The following is a 19,038-nucleotide window of genomic DNA, read 5'->3' on the forward strand; positions in this document are numbered from 1 at the left end:
GATTCCAGCTCTGCTACTTCCTAGCTGAGAGAGGAGGCAAATATCTGAACCTCTGTGCCACTCATGGGTTGCTGTAAGGAGTTAAATGAGTTACTAAATTTAAAATGAGTCAGAGTCTGCTACATAGTAGATACATGTCATCCAACGAACAAGACAAAACAAAAGTGAAAGAAAGGTGTCAAAAGAGACATAACTAGAGACTGACAGAGACAGGCATCATGATACATCAAATGGGAAACTTGCCCACAGATGCCAACAGGTTGTGTTACAAAGTCAATAATGTTAACTGATACCTCAAATTCATGGAGAACCCAGAGTTCCACTGTAGGATCCACCACCCCTAAAATGTCTGTTAGGAAATAGAGACATGTCCTCTCTGAGAAGAATAGGATTTGGGTAAGATTTGGGTTTCCAAGCAGACTTTGATTCAAAGTGGCTTTGATGGAACTTGGGATGCCTTAGCAAAAGTATGAAATAAATTCTGCATTCAGGTCTCCATCAAACAGCAGTGCTTGCCTACTTGGAGATTAGATGGTCCAGATAGGGTTTACTGCCACTAAGTGATGTAGGGAGCACTCACTTTGTGCTTCACATTGGCCCTAATAATTGCATGTAGTCAGTTTGCCTATCTGGCTTGTGGGGTACCACAGCCTCTGGCCAGAGCTGAGGATGTGGTTATTGGTTGTCCACTGATGATAACCATTCAAAACTTCCTAGACTGGTTTGCACCAAAAAGGTTTCCTTCTTCAACCTGAAGACACAAAAACACCACTGAACCTTCATGTTTTAAACAATGTTCTCTGGAATGTAAGAACCAAGAAGGCATTTGACCAGCCAAGAAGGTGAATTTATTGAAAAGTCATAAAACCCAGAGGCAAAAAAAGACAGCAGGTTTAGAGCCTGGAACCTGGGCCTGTAGAGCTTCCAGAGGCGGCTGATTGCTCTCAGAACTTCCCCAGCTTTCTTGCCAGGGAAGTGTACCTCTCATTTCTCCTCCCTGGAAATCTGCTCATGCTCCTTTGGTACTACAGATGAGCCTTCTTTACATTCCCATTCACATGGCATGTGTGTTACCTCAAAACTGTCACATTGACTCTCTTGAACACATATCCTAAATTCTCAAGAGAACCTAATTATTCCCTTGTGGATCATATTTCCAATCCAGGTTCAGAAAGCTGTGGCTGTAACAGAAGCATTGTATAGTACAGTCATGGCAGCTGGGACCCCACACACTCTGAGTGTGTGACTGGGTAGGGGGTCCTCAGAAAAGCCATCACCACAAACAAGATAGCACCACATCCATCATCCCTAAACATCCTGTGCTCCTGGGTAATCTGTGTTTGCTGCCCCTCCCCAAACAACTCCTGATTTACTTTTTTGTCACCATGGCTCTGTTTACATTTTTCTGGAGGGTTATATAGATGGCACCACATAACAGGTACTGTTTCATCAGTTTTTTTAAGATTCATCTTTATTGTTGCATGTATTTATAGTGCATTCCTGTTTATTGCTTAGTTGTATCCCATTGTATGGATGTTTTCTTGACTATTTATTAAATGGAGTTTTTCAGGGTTTACAGGGTTAAAAGTTCACATCACTGAACTCTGTGACAGGATAGATCTTAGCAAACTGTGAAACATTCAGCTCAAGTTCCTACAAGTGGGAAGAACAGTTTATGCAAATTATTAGCAGAGAATGTAGATTGCAACAGTTTCTAAGTAGTGTTCCATAACTGCAATTTTGGCATTCAATAAGAGATAGCCCAATGGCTTTGAGGACCCAGAGGCGGGGAGTGAAGCAGCAAGGAGAAACAGGAAGAGCATGATCTCTGAGTCCTAGCCCAGCTGATTTGACCCAGGGAAAGTCACTTCCCATCTCTGAACCTCAGTTTCCTTATTCATAAAATAGGGAAACTGGACAGTGGTGTCTCAGGCTTAGTATTGGTGGAATCTCCTGACTCAGCAATGTCAGCAAATGAGCCATCTTCCCTTAGCAGTGCAGGATCTGAAGCACATCCAAACCATCACCAAGGATGAGCAGCTCTTTTCTTTCTCCATCTAACAGGAAACTCGAACTGCATAGTGGGAAGTGACATTTTGGAGTTAGTGTCCAACTTCAAGGAGGCTACTTCTTCAAAACCTCTTTGCTGTCAACTTCTATTTATTTAGCGGCTGCAGCTCTTGGGAGTCGGTCCTTGGCATAGAAAGAGAGAAGAGCCCCCTGCTGGTGAGTCTCAGGCTGACACTGTGTTGGACTTGCATAAAACTAAAGCGCAGGGTTACTTCTTCAGGCTGTGCTACCTGGGGCCACTTCTCTAACTCTAGTCCCTCTGAAGTGCTGCCTCCATTTCTATGAGTGTAAGTCCACCTTCAAGATTCTCCTGAGATTCAGCAGGGAAGAAAGAGCCAGAGCTTGCAGAGGAGAGGAGCACAAAAAATGGAAGCTGGAATGGAGCCCGAGCAGCAGTAGCTGGACAGAAGGTAGTGAAGCATCCTCAAGGCAGGGATAGAGAAAGATATGAGCCAGAGCACCTCCCTCCCTCTGTTCACAAGTGCCTAAGGTCCATCTTGTCACGCGGGGTGCACAGAGCATACCTTCATCCATTCAGCATCCCACTGCTCTGTCCCACTGGATCTGCAGCAGCATTAGGATGTAGGTAAATCCAGTTATGATTACACCACCCTCCTCCCATCTCACAGAGAGGAAAACTGATGTTCAGAGCAATACAATGATTCCCTCCAAATAGATTATCAGGCAGTACAACCCCAAGCTGTTCAGGCTCAATCCTAGGGTCTCCACTCCAGAGACAACTTATGGAGCACTTTCCAAGTATAAGATCCTTGAAAGAATCAAAGATTTATCAGGCAAGCCGCTTCAGAGAATCTCTCTCCAGCAAAGTAGGCCATTGCTTCAGTGGAAATCAGGGAATGAAGTTAGTGTAAAGGGCACCAATGAAGCTCCATCAGCAGCAGAAGAAAGTAAGGAAAAATTCCAGCCCCAAGGAGCCAGGAAAGCCTTGCTTTTCCTTTGGCCTGCCATTTCATATGTGGAGCTAGCAAGCCTGCTGCAGAAGCCAGCACAGTGATCAGGAGGTATAGAAAAAGGAAATGAGTGAAAATATTTAGAAGGGAAAATGACTGTGAGGTTTCATTAAAAAAAAAAAAATAATTCTGTTCACACTTTTTTCTTTTACTTTTCAAAACCATTTAACATGCCAGTTTAAAAGAAGGAGAGAGAGAGACTGAATTATTTTTGGTTTGGTACCCAAAAAGGGGTTAAAGGATTGTGTCTGCAGTAGAACTAAGTTAATAGAATGTTAATAGAAGCTGAATTTTTACTTTTCATTGTTTTCTAGTGTTTAACATCTTACCATGTGCCTAGATTACTTTTATAATAAAAATAACTTTTATAATAGAGGAGAAATCCATTCCTTCCTCTCCACCCTATCTATACTAGCTCAGTGACAGGCTTATTACCACTCATCTGTTAATCATAACACTTTTCTAACAACTTATAAGGAAGAGCTACTCTTTACAGAGTGCTTGTTATATGTAAGACAGTGTGCCAAGTTCTCTAAATGCTATCTTCCCTATTCCTCACTACAGTTCTAAGGGTAGGTACTGTGATCCCCTCTACAGATGAGGAAACTGAGCTTCAGAACGATTAAGTAACTTGCTCAAAGTCACAGAGTTAATACGCAGCAGAGCCAGGTTAAAATCCAGACAGAACTTGCCATGGTCTGTGAACAGGAATAACAATCACTACTTTTTGTTGCCAGTTATCATCTTAAACCAGATATAATCACTTTACTCCTTTGCTTAAAACTTGTGCAGCACCTGCCTGCCATTTCCATTACCCAAATTCCATTTTCCACACATTTGTTCACCTATTCTTTGTAAATCAACAGATTATAGTGAGCTCTAATGTTTACTTCAAACCTGTTTATATATGGTCTCTAAACCCCTATGACACAGGCAGTGAGCAAAGAGTCCCATGCAGTTTCAATGGCTGTCAGGAGGCAAGACAACAAATGCTTATAGCTGAGACCCAAACCCAGGCTGTGACTGCCTTGTGGGATGCGTGCCTGAAGTTCCTTCCTGGGTCATTCAGTGCTCCGAGCTTACTCTCAGATTTCAAGAATACCAAGTTTTCTCTTTTCTCTCTGATTTAGCTACCGCTCTGCCTTCTCCAGGTGTACCCTCACCCTGCCTGGTGAACCCATGCAAATCCTTCATGACTTAGCTCCAATGACCCATCTTTCTTTGAGCTTTCATAACAACTATTAATATCCCCTATTACAGCACTGGTCAGAACGTTAGATTAGATGATTTGCTTGCCTTGCTTTCTTTCCCAGGAGACTGTTACCTTCCCTAGAACAAAGATTACAAGCTGTGAGCATAGCCTGAGTAGAAAGCTAGGACTGACTAGTGATGGTGGATGGAGATGAACAAGAAATGAAGGAAGATGTGGTTAACAGCAAAGCTGTGTTTCCAATGCTTCCATAATTTATGCAACACTGAACCACGTACACATATACACACATATATATGGTGTATAAGTGTACACTATATAATGTGTATACATAGCATGCTTGAATTATGTATACATATATAGTGTGCTATATGAGTGTACTTTACCTATATATACTGCCTGTGCATATATAATGTGCATACATATGGCATGTAAATACATGCATGTGTACATATATAATAGTGTGAACATATCTATAAAGTTTGTGCGTAGGTTGTGCATATATAGTATACATAATATACATGTCATGTATAGATGCACATATATATAGTCTGTGTACATATAGATGTGAGCACACATTTTGCATATATACTATAATGCAATGCAATAGGAGATTTACATAGTACATTAGGAGATGGTAGGAAGGATACACATGACACACAATACAGATTTTAAAAAAAACTAGTACCTTGAGACTTGCCTTCCTGTTGTGTTGAAAGAGAAGCCATCAAAGGGAGAGGAAACAGGGCAGGGGATATAGCTCAATGAAAGAGAATTACCTAGCATGCACAGGCACTAGGTTTGATCCCCAGTACCACAAAAGAAGAAGAAGGAGGAGGAAGATGAGGAGGAGGAGGAGGAAGAGGAGGAGGAGGAGGAGAAGAAGAAGAAAAAGCAGCTTCTGGAGAATTGGGAAGGAAAAGGATTTAGAGAAACCTCACTGAAACTAAGTAAGAACCACATTCTAAGATGAGATTGGTTATTAAATGAAATAAACTGAACTTGGAAAGTCAAGGGTCATATGTTTTCTCTCGTATGTGGAAGCTAGAGAGGAAAAAGGAAAAAGAAAGGTGGGGGAGGATTTCATGAAAACAGAAGGGAGATCAGTGGAGTAGAGTGAAGGGAGGAGGGGAAGGAAAGATTTACTGGAGAATGATATTGGTTAACATATTGTTATTTGTGTGCATATATGAATATGTAACAACAAATCCCACTATTATGTATAACTATAATGCACCAATAAAAATATGGAAAAAATGAAACTGGGTAACAAAAACAAGAAGAAAAAAAAAGCCAGGAGTTGGAAAAACTAATAGGGAAAAAAAAAAATCCCTGGATCTGATAATTTGGAAGATAGATAGTGAACCCAGAATAAGGGTTTCAGGAAGAGTTGGGGGTGGAATGACTCAGAAGTGAGGAAGTAGAAGGAGACAAACATAGACTTCTGTCTCTTTCCACAACCTTTGCCTTGAAAGGGTAACTAGAGAAACAGCTTGTAGTGGAAGCAGGATCAAAAACTCAACTTCTTTTGGCTCCGTATGAGATGGGAGAACTCAAACATGTTTGTGTGCAGAAAGTCACATCCTGTGGCTGTCCTGGTGCTTACGTGGTAAATCATCAGTCACAGCAAACACTACAACCAAGACCTCCAGCCCACACACCACTTGACATCAAATAGCTCAAAAACACCTCACATCATCTCTGTGAGGGAGATTCTATGATAATCCACATTTTGCTGATGAAGAAACTGAGGCACAGAAAGGTTAAATAACTTCAAAGTCACTCAGTAAGTTTCAGAACCCAGGTTCCTCCTGGTAATCTGGAGTACATTTGTACTCTTTTTTTTTTTTTTTTTTTTCCTGGTGCTGGGGATCGAACCCAGGGCCTTGTGCTTGCAAGGCAAGCACTCTATCGACTGTGCTATCTCCCCAGCCCCCAGCATTTGTACTCTTGACCAAGAAGTAGTGTGGGTTGCTGAAAATGGAGTCCTTGACCTGCTTCCTGCTTAGACTGACCTACATCTACCTTCCCCAGCTCCTCCTCATCCCCCCAGGCCTGGCTCAGCATCATAGTAGTGAGCCAGGGGAAAGCTGTGTTTTAGCAGTAGTGGCCAAGAAGGAAGAGCAGAAAGAGGCCATTTGTTGGCATTGCAGGGTTTGCATCTCTCTGGAAGTCGTGAAAAGTCTCTTAGCATCAGAAAAGAGATATAGCAAATGCTATGAGACCTAGGTTTGGGAGAACTGGCTCCAACTCCTAGGGTTACTTAGAAAAGGAATGTGACATGTGCAGGTACCAATATTTCATCCATAACATTGATGAGGATAACAATGATGATGATGGTGATGATGTTAACTATCTTCATCCCTTCTGGTTATATTGCAAAGAGCAAGTGAAAGAATGGGTTAAAATGCAAGCCAATATGAATGATTTCTAATTACTATTAGGCTCTCAAACTCTCTGAAAAATTGCTCATCCTTCCCACTCCCTCAGTTCCACCTCACAAGGTATTGACCATTAAACATGATTTTGAGAAAGTGTTTCAAAATCCTAATACTTTCCATGTGTTCAATTTGCCTCAAATCTAAAGTTCCCTTATATGGTAAGGCAGCATGGCACCTTTTAAAAGTTCACTGAGAGTGAATGTGACCAACTGTCATTATCCAAGATTTACAGAGCAACTTTTGGATGCTCACAATAACTAGTTGCTTCACATATTCCACTCCCTCCTGTTTATCCTTCTTTTCTTTCTCCACTCACCATGTACTACCTCCAATGTAACATTTACTGCTCACTTATCATTTCCTCTTTCTGCAAGTTTCACTTTTATAAATCAGTGTCATCTTTAAGTTCAAGCCCGGTCCTGCCGTGGACTGAGGAGGAGGTTAACTTCTGTCTAAAAGGCAAGGGAACATGCTAGAGGAAACATGAGCAAATCAGTAGAGAGACCAGGCATATTTCAGTTGCACACTGCCGTTCCTTTGGAAGACTTCTTAGGAATCTCATTGGCAGATTGTGAAAACCAGGTCTTTGGATGGATTTTTACCTTTATACAAAATAGTTCAGTTCATATATAATTAGTAGAGAATTACATGCAGAGGTACCCTTCTTTACAGATTTCCGTCTAAATTATCTTTGTTTTTAACTTTACCCTTTATGAACTATAGTTCAAAATTAACATTAAAATAATTAAGCAGCAACAAGATGGGTTGCTTGATTGGTGACAGGTATGTGACCAGAAATAGGGACACTTGCTAATACAAGTAATCTGCTAGAACATCTGGGACACCATCTCCTTTTTACAGATGAGGAACCAAGGATCTCAAGGATCTTTCTTTGAGATGGGGCTCTGCATTTTGCATATCTGTCTTAAGTTAATAAAAGGAAAATGCAAAAATTCCAGATTGCAGAGGCAATGTTTTGATGGTCATATAATAATGCACCAGCTAAGGATGGATTCCTGAGAAGGAGGGCTTACTCAAAATCCCTCGTTGGATGGATCATTGCCCTAATGGACATTATATATTACCAATTTTCAAAGGAAAGCTCTCCTCTAATGCTATAAGTCCTTCTAAACACCCAACTTGAAATAACTCAATGATTGCCCAGTGTTAATTGCTCTGTAAAAATTTACAGAGTAATTGTATTGTTTGTCTGTTACGAAGAAATCAGCTGAAAAGTATTCAGAATGAGTGTTTTTCTTTCTGTGAAATCTCTAGACCAAAACAGACAGCCCCCATTCTCCTGCCTCCTTCTTTCTTATAACCCCCTTCCCCACAAAACACTTCCCCACTAGGTTCCTCTCTTTCCATGGTAGGGTGGGTGGAGACTCTGAAGCACTTGTCATCCCAGCTCCCCCTTCCCATTTTTAGTTTTTATCCATCGAAATGTCAGTGAAACAGGAGTCAGTACTTGTTTGGTTCACTTATTTCTTTCTTGCTTTTTAAGCACAAATAACATTTCTTTCAATATAAATATACGGTTCTATGGAAAAATACAAAAAAGTACTATAATCTTAGTCACTGTCCAGCAGGAACATATTTATGAATAGAGTCAGAAGTTAGATACTCCAGAAAAGTGTTATGTTAGCCCAATTCTAAGACACTTTTAAACATAAGTCCTTGTTCCATAAGCAGATCCTTTTAGAGAGGCTTTAAATATGCCAGTGATAACTGTCTAATTTATGTCCAGGAATCAAGGTTACTGAAGTGAGCTAGAATTTGACACCAAGAATACAATTGTATTATGTACAAATATTATATAAATTACTCTGTCAGATTGCAAAAATAAATCAGATTTTATCTATAATAGTTTTCATCAGTTAATAAGTTAATTGATTTTTTAAAAAGCAGCTCAGGTATATTTCTTCTGATTCAAGAGTGAAATGCAGAGGGGTCCAGGGTCTGAGGGACACCCACCACAGTCACAACTCCATGCTGGCAGTGGTGCAGGGCGAAAGGTACCCAGTAATTTGTCCCAGTGTGTGAAGTAAGGGGCAAAGTTGCAGTTAAACTGAGAGTGATGCACATCGTGATGCGCCACGCCTCCATACCACCCGAAAGGAACCAGTCTGTGAGTGGACCACGGGAAGTCGTAGCCTGAGTGGTCCTCCACCGACAGCCAGATGTTGACCACGTGGAAGATAAGGACGGTGAGCGGGTGGCACTTGAGCAGCGTGACATTCACCAAGTCAAAGAAGCCCAGGGAAAACAACTCCCAGACGCTCATGTACTGCGTGGCCAGCGCGAACGAGGACGAGTTCTGGTGATGTACCTTGTGAAACGTGCGGTACAGCCAGGGCACTTTGTGGTGCAGCACGTGCCACACAAAGAATTCAGCGTCGAAGAGCAACAAGCAGAACACGATGTGGCTCACTAGTTCCAGCAGCTGGGGGGCTTCAGGTGGCAGGAGCACCGGGCTTCGGGTCCAGTGCAGCAGCGTCACGGGGAAGACGAACACCACGTGCTGGTAGAGTGTCTGCCCTAGGCAGGGCAGCAACTGCCGGGCTGACGGCGAAAAGTCCGGGTGAATCTTGTAGCGACGCAGAGTTGGCACCCAGGGGCTCAGGAGGTCCAGCACCACGAAGGGGAGGCAGAAGCCCACGTAGGTGATGACTGAGAAGAGGACCGGGAAGAAGGGTGACTGGGTGAGGGTCTGCCAGGTCTTCAGGCGGTCCCAGAGGGGCTGCAGGAGTAGCTGGCTGGAGCTGCAGAGGACCTGGAGTTCGGAGCTGTTGTGGCAGCTCATGATGAAGCTGTGCTTGGCAGCTGCCGCCGCGCTCCAGTTCCACCGACTTTTCTTAGGACTGGCGGCCCCGCCCCGAGTGATGTCAGCAGCCTTTTCACTCCTTTTCCCCGCTGCACGGAACTTGAATAAATAACCGCAGAGATGCGCTTAGTTGCTACACATATCCACAGCTGCCTGCAATGCTTTTTTTTTTAATGTTTAAAAAATTTGTGCTAATTAGTTATACATGACAGTAGAATGCGCTTATGCATTTTAATCAATCATACATAAATGGAGTATAATTTCTCATTTTATGATTGTACATATTGTAGGATCACATCAATCATGCCGTCATATATGTACATGAGGTAATAATGTCTGTTTCACTCTACTATCCTTATACATGCATGTAAGCAGTGATTCTTAGTAACCTTTCCTATGCATGAAGAATTATGTTCTCATTTTTCAACTGACATGCAATTTACACTCAACATAATGTTTGGATCTACAGTGTAGAGTTTCTATGAGTTTTTTGATCGCTCAATTCACTTGTCATAACTTCTTCCAAACTAATGTCTCCATTATTACCGGAAAATGCTCCTCCTCAATCAATGCAGAATGACTTCTAATTTTTATGCATATATCAAACCGCATATATGCGTTTTCATCAAGACACAAGCATAACTTCATTGAAAACAACAACAAAAAAACTCTTTAAAGCGACGTACCTTGTGCAGTCCGAGTCTTTTGTGTGCTCACTCTATAACGGTCTAACCTGCAGCGAAAGGTAAAAGAATTCCTATGCAGAGGGGACGGCGAATCCTTGTCTGTTCGCCCGATGGCTCCAGAAATCATACAAGACCAGTGGCGAGATGGGAAATTCCGTCGACTCCAGCGACTCGGGAAAGGAGCTTTCCCTCCGGGACTGGTGGGAAACACACCGTATGCAGGCTTGAGAACACACCGTATGCAGGCTTGCCGGGAAGGTTCTGCGCCTGCAAGAGCAGATGATACTTAGCGCGGCGTGTAGCAGCGCATCCAAGACTAGTGACCGCGACCGGGAGACACAGCAGTCAAGAGAGGGCTGCCGTGGAGGCGGGGGGATGCTTGGTTAACACCCAGAGCCTGCAGAGATCATGCTAAAATGCCCTCGCATCTCAGTATGGGGCGGAAGTGATTGGATAGGTGAACCACCTACTTTCATTGACAAGGGAATTATTTGTGCGATCCTGAAGCCTCCCGGGAAAACTGCGGAAAGTACAGAAGATCCCTTACCTCCCCTGCCCTTCCTTTGACTAGCTCCTCTACACCTACTTTCCCCCAGCACCCCCTAAGTCCCTTCCCCAAACCACTCCCCGCCCAGAAATCAAACTACGACTCATTGCTAACCCCTGCGTTTCTCCGCCACGAACTGGGGTCGCAGGGCCAGGGACTAAGCAGGAGGTCCGTACTAGGAGAGTTCTGGGACTACCCTGGGATCTGTATAAAAAACAACCTTCGCCTTTCACTTGAGTGACTGACACAGGACACAAGGGACCCCTAGTGGATTGAAGTTTTGGACAAAAACTTTGAAATGGACCATTCTGCATTCTAATTTTTTCCTTCTTTTATCTCTGCGGGTGGGGCCCAAACTGGCATTTTCTCATCCGCCTGCAGGGAAATAATAATAGCAGTCATCTTTGGAGCCTATTGTGAGCGTTAAACGGAAAGATAATATTATCTACCATGTAATGTTTGTCGACTAGATGCTTGGCATTAGCTAAGTTTTTTACTTGAAATTATTTCATCCAATCCTCAAGAGCTGAACTCCCCCTCTTACAAGAAGTAGGCATTATTATTGCTGTAGGTTTACAGCAGCAAAACCATAGTGCAGCAAACACACAAAATAAGATACATATTAAATTTGTACTCCACATTTCATCTAAAGAATAATTGAGATGTTTGAAATTAAAATCAAGTCAGATTATGGAAAGAAATAAAAAAAAGTAAAGCCATATATTATGAGCAAAGAACAAGTAGTATCAACATATAGACCAATAAATGAGCCTTAGATCTATAATATATAGAATATATATAACATAGAATAGGCCTATTAATATATTTTTATATATAGGATATATATGTTTATATATTTATATATTTATAATAGGCCAATTCATAATTTAAAGTCTCCCAACAGGCATATATCTCAGAAGTTCTACTAATGGAATATGGATAGTCCTTAGATACTCATTCTCCAGAGCCCCTAGAAAGTAGACTCTGGTTCTACAGCAACCTTATTTATTTATTTAGTTAGTTAGTTTTAAACTCCAGCTTGCCCCTAAGACTATTATTATATTCTGCTTGCTTTTTTTTTTTTTTCTGCCATTGATGAGATAGTCTCAGAAGCAGCTTGGAGCTTCTTGACAGCCAGTGCAAAAAGGGAATGAGAATAGATTTTCTAATGCTGCCCTGAAATCTAGATGGTAGCAGAAAACAGGTTCAAGGCAGGCCCCTGGCCTCCCTGCTGCTGGCTTTCTTCCAATTAGATGATGACAGACCCCTTCTCTATCTCCCCCTCCCCCACTTCACTTTGAGGACAATCTAGGAACTTTCCTCTTTCTCATTCCTGGTGGACATGGTCCTGCCCTTGATGCAGCAACTCAAAGGAAGAACCTCTTTCGCTTTGCTCGTGTGCCCTTCAGTGCTCCATACAGACTACCCGGAGCTCGCTTTCTCAGATTTACAAGTGAATTGTAAATATCACTCAAATTTACCCTCACCCAAAGTTAATTCAACCCTCAAATCTCCTTTCAGCACACATTGTTCTTTTCTTTAGTCTGATCTACCATGCTTAGATGCCCTTGCAGATTTCTTTAAGTGGGTGGTTTTGGCAGGTTTGCTTAAATTGAATTCAGCTTTTAGATTTGCTGTCAGGACATCTCCTTTGAGTCCCCAGCCCAAATCAACCCATTCCTTTGGTGCTTTAGTGGTTCTGTCCTCTATCCCTGTTAGAATAGCCTCCAAGTGCAGATTACATTAAGCCCTCTGAAACAAGACCTAGAAGCCAGGGCTTCAGACTGATGGGTCCCAATTCACCCACCTTACCTTGTGGCACTTTGAAGATTAGCAACTGTGCCTGCACATGCAGCCCAGCAGGACAGAAGTTTGTGTCCAGTATACAGAAGCAACCATGTCAGGGAAATTGGTCAGGTAAAATCTTACTAGCTGTTCACTCTGTGTTGTGGAGGGTACTGAAAAAAATAGGTGTAATATGTCAGGTGATCAAAAGCAATCAATTGTAATGGACCAGAATAAAACTGATACATTTATAGGGCTGACTAAAGCATTCTTGAATTTGGCAAGCTTGTACCTTTGAAGATTCTCTATTTGCACAGTTGCTAGTGGAACAGATCTTTTTAGATATTTTTTCCCCACAATGCCAATCTTATCTTTGGGGGGGGAGTGTGATGGGGGGTGCTGGTTACTGAACCAGGGCCTGACAAGTAAGTGCTGTGCCACTGAATGACACCCTCAACCGCAAACACTCTATCTTGTATGTAGTGAATATTCAAAAGGTACTAGGTGAACGTTTTAAAAGATATCCATTCAAAAGTGAAGCTAAAAAGTAGGTTCATGGGGCTGGGGATATAGCTCAGTTGGTAGAGTGCTTGCCTCACAAGCACAAAGCCTTGGGTTCAATCCCCAGCACTACAGGAGAAAAAAAAAATTGAATCATTCTTTTCTGGAGGACTAATTGATGTAATTTGGGTCTGTTCACCTACAGGGCAGTTTTCCACACAGAGGGTTGTTTTTAAATTTCAGATGGCATAAGGACTTTGGCAACACTTTTCTAGTTGATCATTACTTTCTGTGTATTATTTTTATCTCAGCATGAACTCTCCATCAGGGGTGGGAAACAGGAATCCTTTCTTCTCTAGTTGCCATAGGAGTCAAACACTTTTCTGAGAGTACAGCAATCAAACCTATGCATATTTAACTCAATCTCAAAGTTATTTGGTTCCAACTCACCAAAAGACTTTGTATAGTGTCCACCCCTACTCCACACACACACACACACACACACACACACACACACAACTACAAAACACACACACACACACACACACACACACAAAGTTGGTAAATCCTGTTATCAAGCACATAATCTCTTTTTTTATGACCTTTATGACTTTTTTCTTCCCAGCATGAATTGAGGCTGTTTTGGTAGCTATCTAACTAAAACAACTATTCCTAAGTATCAGAAATATGTAGTAATGTTAGACTCACAAAGGTGGACTAATCTCAAAGTCTAATTCTGAATTTTAAAGACTAAAGATTAAAGTCTCAGTCTCAGAAAAGTCAAAACTTGCTAGGGTTAAATAGTAAATTACAGCCAAGTCAAGAGTGAAAGCTTGTTTGGTGTCAGTTCCAAGCTAAGTATCTCTACAGGAGGAGCCTGGTGTCGGAAGGGGGCACCAAAGTTGCTTTTATTTGACAATTTACAAAAGATTCAGAAAACATATGTGAGCCACAACAAAAACAGTAGGTGATGTTGATAAAGAACCCGAGGGATGCCAGCTCCCCTGAGACACTGCCTTGATGTTCCTTTTAACCCAGATATCGATTCAGGGAACTGATCGATCATGTGGCATATAAGTGGAAACTTGCACTGATATTGTTGGAACTCTCATCCATCTCTCTAAAACATTTAAAATGTATAAAACCATCCCTAATAAAAGGCAGAGAAAACAAACAACACTCACTCCACCTGTCCAAGGGGTTGTTACAGTGATGGAGGCCTTATGAGAAGGCTTTCAAAAGTGAAAGCATACCTTAAAATACAAACTTTTATTTTTAGTAATTCTAGAAGAATTTGGAAAAAAAAGTTTTATTTACTCAGTTTAGAATTGAGCTTGACATCTGCACCTTGCACATTTCAATAACTACTCTTGAATGAATAACTGTCAATTTTTTATTTTCATCAGAATAATTACAAACCCAGAGTTGCCTTTCAGGTGCCACAAGAAATTATGATGGCTTCCATTCTGGAAATCTCTCCAAGTGTAAAAATAAATAAATAAATAAAGTGTCACAGGCAAAAGATTCAACTACAATATAGTTTAAAAGGTTGCATTTAACAAATTAATGCTTTTAATAACCACAAGCACGAAATAATCTTCATTATTTGGAGATAATGCACAATATTTTAGTGCTTAATAAGTGTGAGGCCTTCACCACTCCCCACCTACCCACCATTCATGTCCAAGATTATGACCATTTATTTACCTAGGAGGCACATTTTTATATTCAGTTCACAGTTGAGTTATAGTTATCCCTTGCGAATATTTTTCAGATGTTATCCATTAGGCAAAAAGTAATCATAATCCTGAATAGAAATGACCACAACTGTAGTTGGCCTTACCTGTCAGTAGAGACCTCAACAAGATGCAAAGGTTTGAAGAAAGGCAGGGGGTGGGTCTCGGAAAAGATATGCCAGGAAAGCCAAGAGCGCCCTCTTGTGGCCAATAACAATGATTTATTTATTTATTTATTCTCAATTCTGATTCCCTTGGAAATGTTTCATTTTCCTATGTGTTCGTGGTACCTTAGAAAGGAGTTTCAAGTTGGCAGAATATTAACCAGTCCTCTCCTTGGGCTAGAGGCTTGTGGAGATCTTTGTGTTCTGCTCAACAGAAGATGCATAAAAACCCATTGACATAGAACAGAATTGGAACCCCTATCAAACTATCACAGAACTCCTGGTGGTTGAAGTTACAAAGCTGAGCTAAAGATGAAACAAAACTATATGAATGTGGTCAGGATTAGAAGGCTACAAAGGGTTTATGCCACTACATCCAGGGCAAGAGATAATTGACAAAAGCAAATGAGCAGTATAACCCATACGTTGCAAGAACAGTCATATCTCTACCATTAGACTGGTCCAGCTACTCTTCTTTAAAGACCCAATGCAAAGTTTTGAGAACCGATGAAAGGAAGGGAGAGAGAGAGAGAGAGAGAGAGAGAGAGAGAGAGAGAGAGAGAGAGGTGAAGCGCAGGCTTTGGAATGCATCCCCTGTTCATTCCACAGTCTGTCATCTGTGGCAGGGGGACTTGATTGATTGCAATTGTCAAGGGAATCTCTGTGAGACCCACCCCCTACCCAATGGCAGCAACCACTGCTAGAGAAACCAAGTCACCTCTGAACTGCAACCACTCTCAAAAACTATCCCCACTACTGGTGAAAACAGAAAACAAATATACCTAGTCACTGTCCCCTTCTTTTCAACTCTACCCAGGTTGGGAAACTATATCATTGGCCAAACCAGTTTAACTTGGCTAAAGAAGAAAAAAGGGCTCCCGGAGAGAGTCGTGGCTGGCAAGGTGGGTGGCATCCTCCTGGGGATGCACACTCATTACACCTAGCAACGATGTCCACTCTTGTGTGACCGCCATGAAAAACCACAGTAATTGTGTCAGTCCTTAGACCCGCCCAGGTGTCACTTGTGCATCTAACTTCACTTAGCTAAATGAAGAATTCCTGTTTCCATGGATTTGTCAGTACACATGCACCTACTGACTCACTATACTCCAGGCTCTGTGTTGGACTCTGGATATACAGAGATGAGTAAGATGTATGTTCTGCCCTCAAGTTCACAGAATAGTGGAGATTGCACTGGGCCCCGAATGTGTGTTTTGGGGATCCTAGAATATGAGCTGTCTCTACTGGCCTCTGTTGCCTCATATGTTCAAGGAGAGCATTGAGTGGATAGTCCTTGAATCCATGATGGTACCTGCAGCCAGTCACTGCCTGCAGATGGAGTTCACACTGCCTACTCTCCACTTATAGCCTATGACAGTTTAGATATGAGATGTCCGCCAAAAGTTCATGTGTGAGACAGCGTAAGAACTGTTCAGAGATGGAATAGTTGGATTCTAAGAGTTGTAACCTATTAGTGGATTAATCCATGTATATGGATTAATTGGGTGGTAACTGTAGGCAGGTGGGTAGTGGCTAGAGGAGGTGGGTCACTGGAGCATGCTTTTTGGGTTTATATTTTGTTCCTGGTGAGCAGAGCTCTCTCTGCTTCTTATTTGCCATGTCTTGAGCTGCTTTCCTCTGCCATGTCATTCCACCATGATGTTTTTCCTCACCTCCAGCCTAGAGTTATGGAGTTGGGTGATCATGGACTGAACCTCTGAAACTGTGAGTCAAAATAATGTTAATTTTGTCAGGTCTTTGAGCCACAGCAATGCAAAAGCTAGCTATAATACAGCTTCATTAACATGGACCACACTGGACAACATCGGAGCCCATGTTTCCAACCATCCTCCAGGCCTCCGTGGGCTGGAGATCCCTTTCTCCTCCCTGTGGAGGGGAACATTCATGGAGTCTATCTGCAACATTCATGAAGAGGACAGAGGAAGGGGAGATGAGAAGGAAGAATGGAATGGTTATTAAAGAAAGGGAACCACAAGGTACACAAAATCCTTCAGGCCCATGAGGCTCACTGAGTTTTATTGAAAAGTTTAAATAAGATCTGGTAAATGTTACAAGCATTATTAGTCTGCCTGCAGTTGTTAGCCAACAGAGCAAGAATTGTTATTGTCGCTAACTGTGTCGGAACATCAGTCACTCAGTCCTTCTGTCCATCTGACAGTATTGTGAGGAAAGGAAGCGAAGCAGATACATATAATGCAGAGCAGGCTTTTTAAAAAATAAGGCTACAAACAAAACTAAAAAGGTAAAGTGAATTCCTGAGCTGAAGTTGAATCTGAAAACATTCACATTAACCTGTCATTTGAGTGAAAATGAACGAGAACATTTTCCATAGAGGCCACAGGACTTCACACAGATGTCCTCACTGAGTTGCAGCAGTTGGTTCAGAGTTCGTTGGTGTCAGGAAAAAATAGTGGTGAAGTCTCTTCCACAGGATTTTTCTTCTTTGACAGGTAGAATTATGGCCTGCCACATAATCTAGAGTTCATGAACAAAAACAGTTGAATGTACCAGTCTTCAAGCTATTTATAACACAGACTTTTTAAAACAGTGCAATCTGTTTTTGAAGACTCCAGCCAACTTTTGCTTTACCTGAGCGATTTAAACATTTGCTAAACATTTGTCACTTATATTGAATGAAACTTACTACAGAATATTTATTACTGGCACAGCTAGGATATCACCGGGTTTGACTAGGTACCTCCTGCATAAAAATATGAAAAAGCAGCATTTGCATCCCAAAATACAAGCCTATTGGACTGGAGAGCACTTTAAGGCAAGGAGATGAAAATTGAATACTTTCATACCCATGTTTAAGTTAGTGACATTATTTAATATCAACCAATACAGTTTAAATGTATGTTAAATTTGTGTGTTAAATGTATGTTAAATTTTTGTGTTAAATGTATGTTAAAATGTGTGTTAATTTGTCCTGAATAAGTGTCAAGACATAATAGCTTTTAAATTGTAAGGAAAAACAGAATGGTTTTAATAGTCTTTTCATATGTCTGTGATATTTGTTTAAAAAAACCAAAATGACAACGTTATGGTTGAGACACTAGCTTCAGGTTCGGCCATAATTAAACAAAATAGAGCCAGTGCGTTTTCATCCTAACTAGAGAGAATTGGGCATCTTCAGAGTCATAATTTTCTTGCATATAAAAATATAAAAGACCTGGGAAAGGAAAACCAAGTATTTTAAGCAACGAAGCAAACACGTTTTCTTGTGACTTGGTGACGTGCATCTCAAGTCTGGCTTTCACTGGTACTTCCTCATCAGATTGATAATTTCACTATATAGCCGCCAAGGAGCATCCAGGCCCCAGATAAAGTCAAGATGTTCCCAGTCGGGAATGCGCTTGTGGTACACCAAGTTGGTGATCTGAGTCAGTAACATGTTGACATCGCTGTCATCGGCAAGCCAGTCCTGACCTCCATTCCACACCGCGGTGGGCACAAGCATGTCTTTCACATTGTATGAGGGAGGGAAACTCTACAATGAAAAAAAAAAAAAATAGCCATGGAGAGCTTTGTTATTTTGCAATCATTTTCAAAATCACAATAAACCGTTAAACACAATAAAACATTAAACACTGTCCACTAAGTCTGATCTGAGAATAAGAAACCAGATTTTGAAAATCACTTTCGGTATACTTTTCAGGTGGTCACTATCAGAACAACAACAACAACAACAACAAAAACAAAAATTCAGGCCACAATGAGAGAATACAAGATGTGGAACTTGGGCCCAGTAATGACTTTAATTCCCACTGAGGAACCTACTGTTCTCTGCAGGGAGTAGACGTGAAGCAGGAGAACCAACTGGTTAGGATGGGGCTTTCTTTCTCCTTTTGGGTGTAGAAGGAGTCACAGAAATTTTCTACACCTCAGTGTCCTCATCTTTAAATCAGGTACAATCACGTTTATCTCACAAAATTATTATGATTAAATATTAAATATGAAAAAACAGGTAAAGCATCTTATACTTTAGTACATTTAGCATTAAAAAAAATAGCAATTTTATTAATCCTGGGAAGAGATATAGTAATTTAATATGGCCTAGAGCCCCAGCTGGCAGGTAATGG

At 41.4% G+C, this 19,038-nt stretch overlaps 2 protein-coding genes across 2 annotated transcripts in view; both read right to left on the reverse strand.

The window, feature by feature from the left end:
* Nucleotides 1-8,221: 8,221 nt before the first annotated feature.
* Ch25h (cholesterol 25-hydroxylase) lies at nt 8,222-10,314 on the reverse strand. The gene is made up of 2 exons (XM_047554054.1): nt 10,203-10,314; nt 8,222-9,615 (listed from the first exon to the last, which is right to left on the reverse strand). The coding sequence occupies exon 2, from the start codon at nt 9,493-9,495 to the stop codon at nt 8,602-8,604; it is 894 nt and encodes a 297-aa protein (XP_047410010.1). The 5' UTR covers nt 9,496-9,615; nt 10,203-10,314; the 3' UTR covers nt 8,222-8,601.
* A 6,628-nt stretch (nt 10,315-16,942) lies between these two features.
* Lipa (lipase A, lysosomal acid type) overlaps nt 16,943-19,038 on the reverse strand; it is a 40,224-nt gene continuing 38,128 nt past the window's right edge. Inside the window, exon 10 of the mRNA XM_047553478.1 lies at nt 16,943-18,446. Within this exon, the coding sequence (XP_047409434.1) occupies nt 18,213-18,446 (234 nt within the window). The 3' untranslated portion in view covers nt 16,943-18,212. The remainder of the gene's footprint in view (nt 18,447-19,038) is intronic.

The sequence above is a fragment of the Sciurus carolinensis genome, chromosome 5 (genome assembly GCF_902686445.1).
Source record: "Sciurus carolinensis chromosome 5, mSciCar1.2, whole genome shotgun sequence".
NCBI lineage: Eukaryota > Metazoa > Chordata > Mammalia > Rodentia > Sciuridae > Sciurus > Sciurus carolinensis.

Bases quoted from the DNA above. Each gene is read 5' to 3' on its own strand.
- Ch25h (XM_047554054.1), bottom strand. From the start codon at position 9,495: ATGAGCTGCCACAACAGCTCCGAACTCCAGGTCCTCTGCAGCTCCAGC.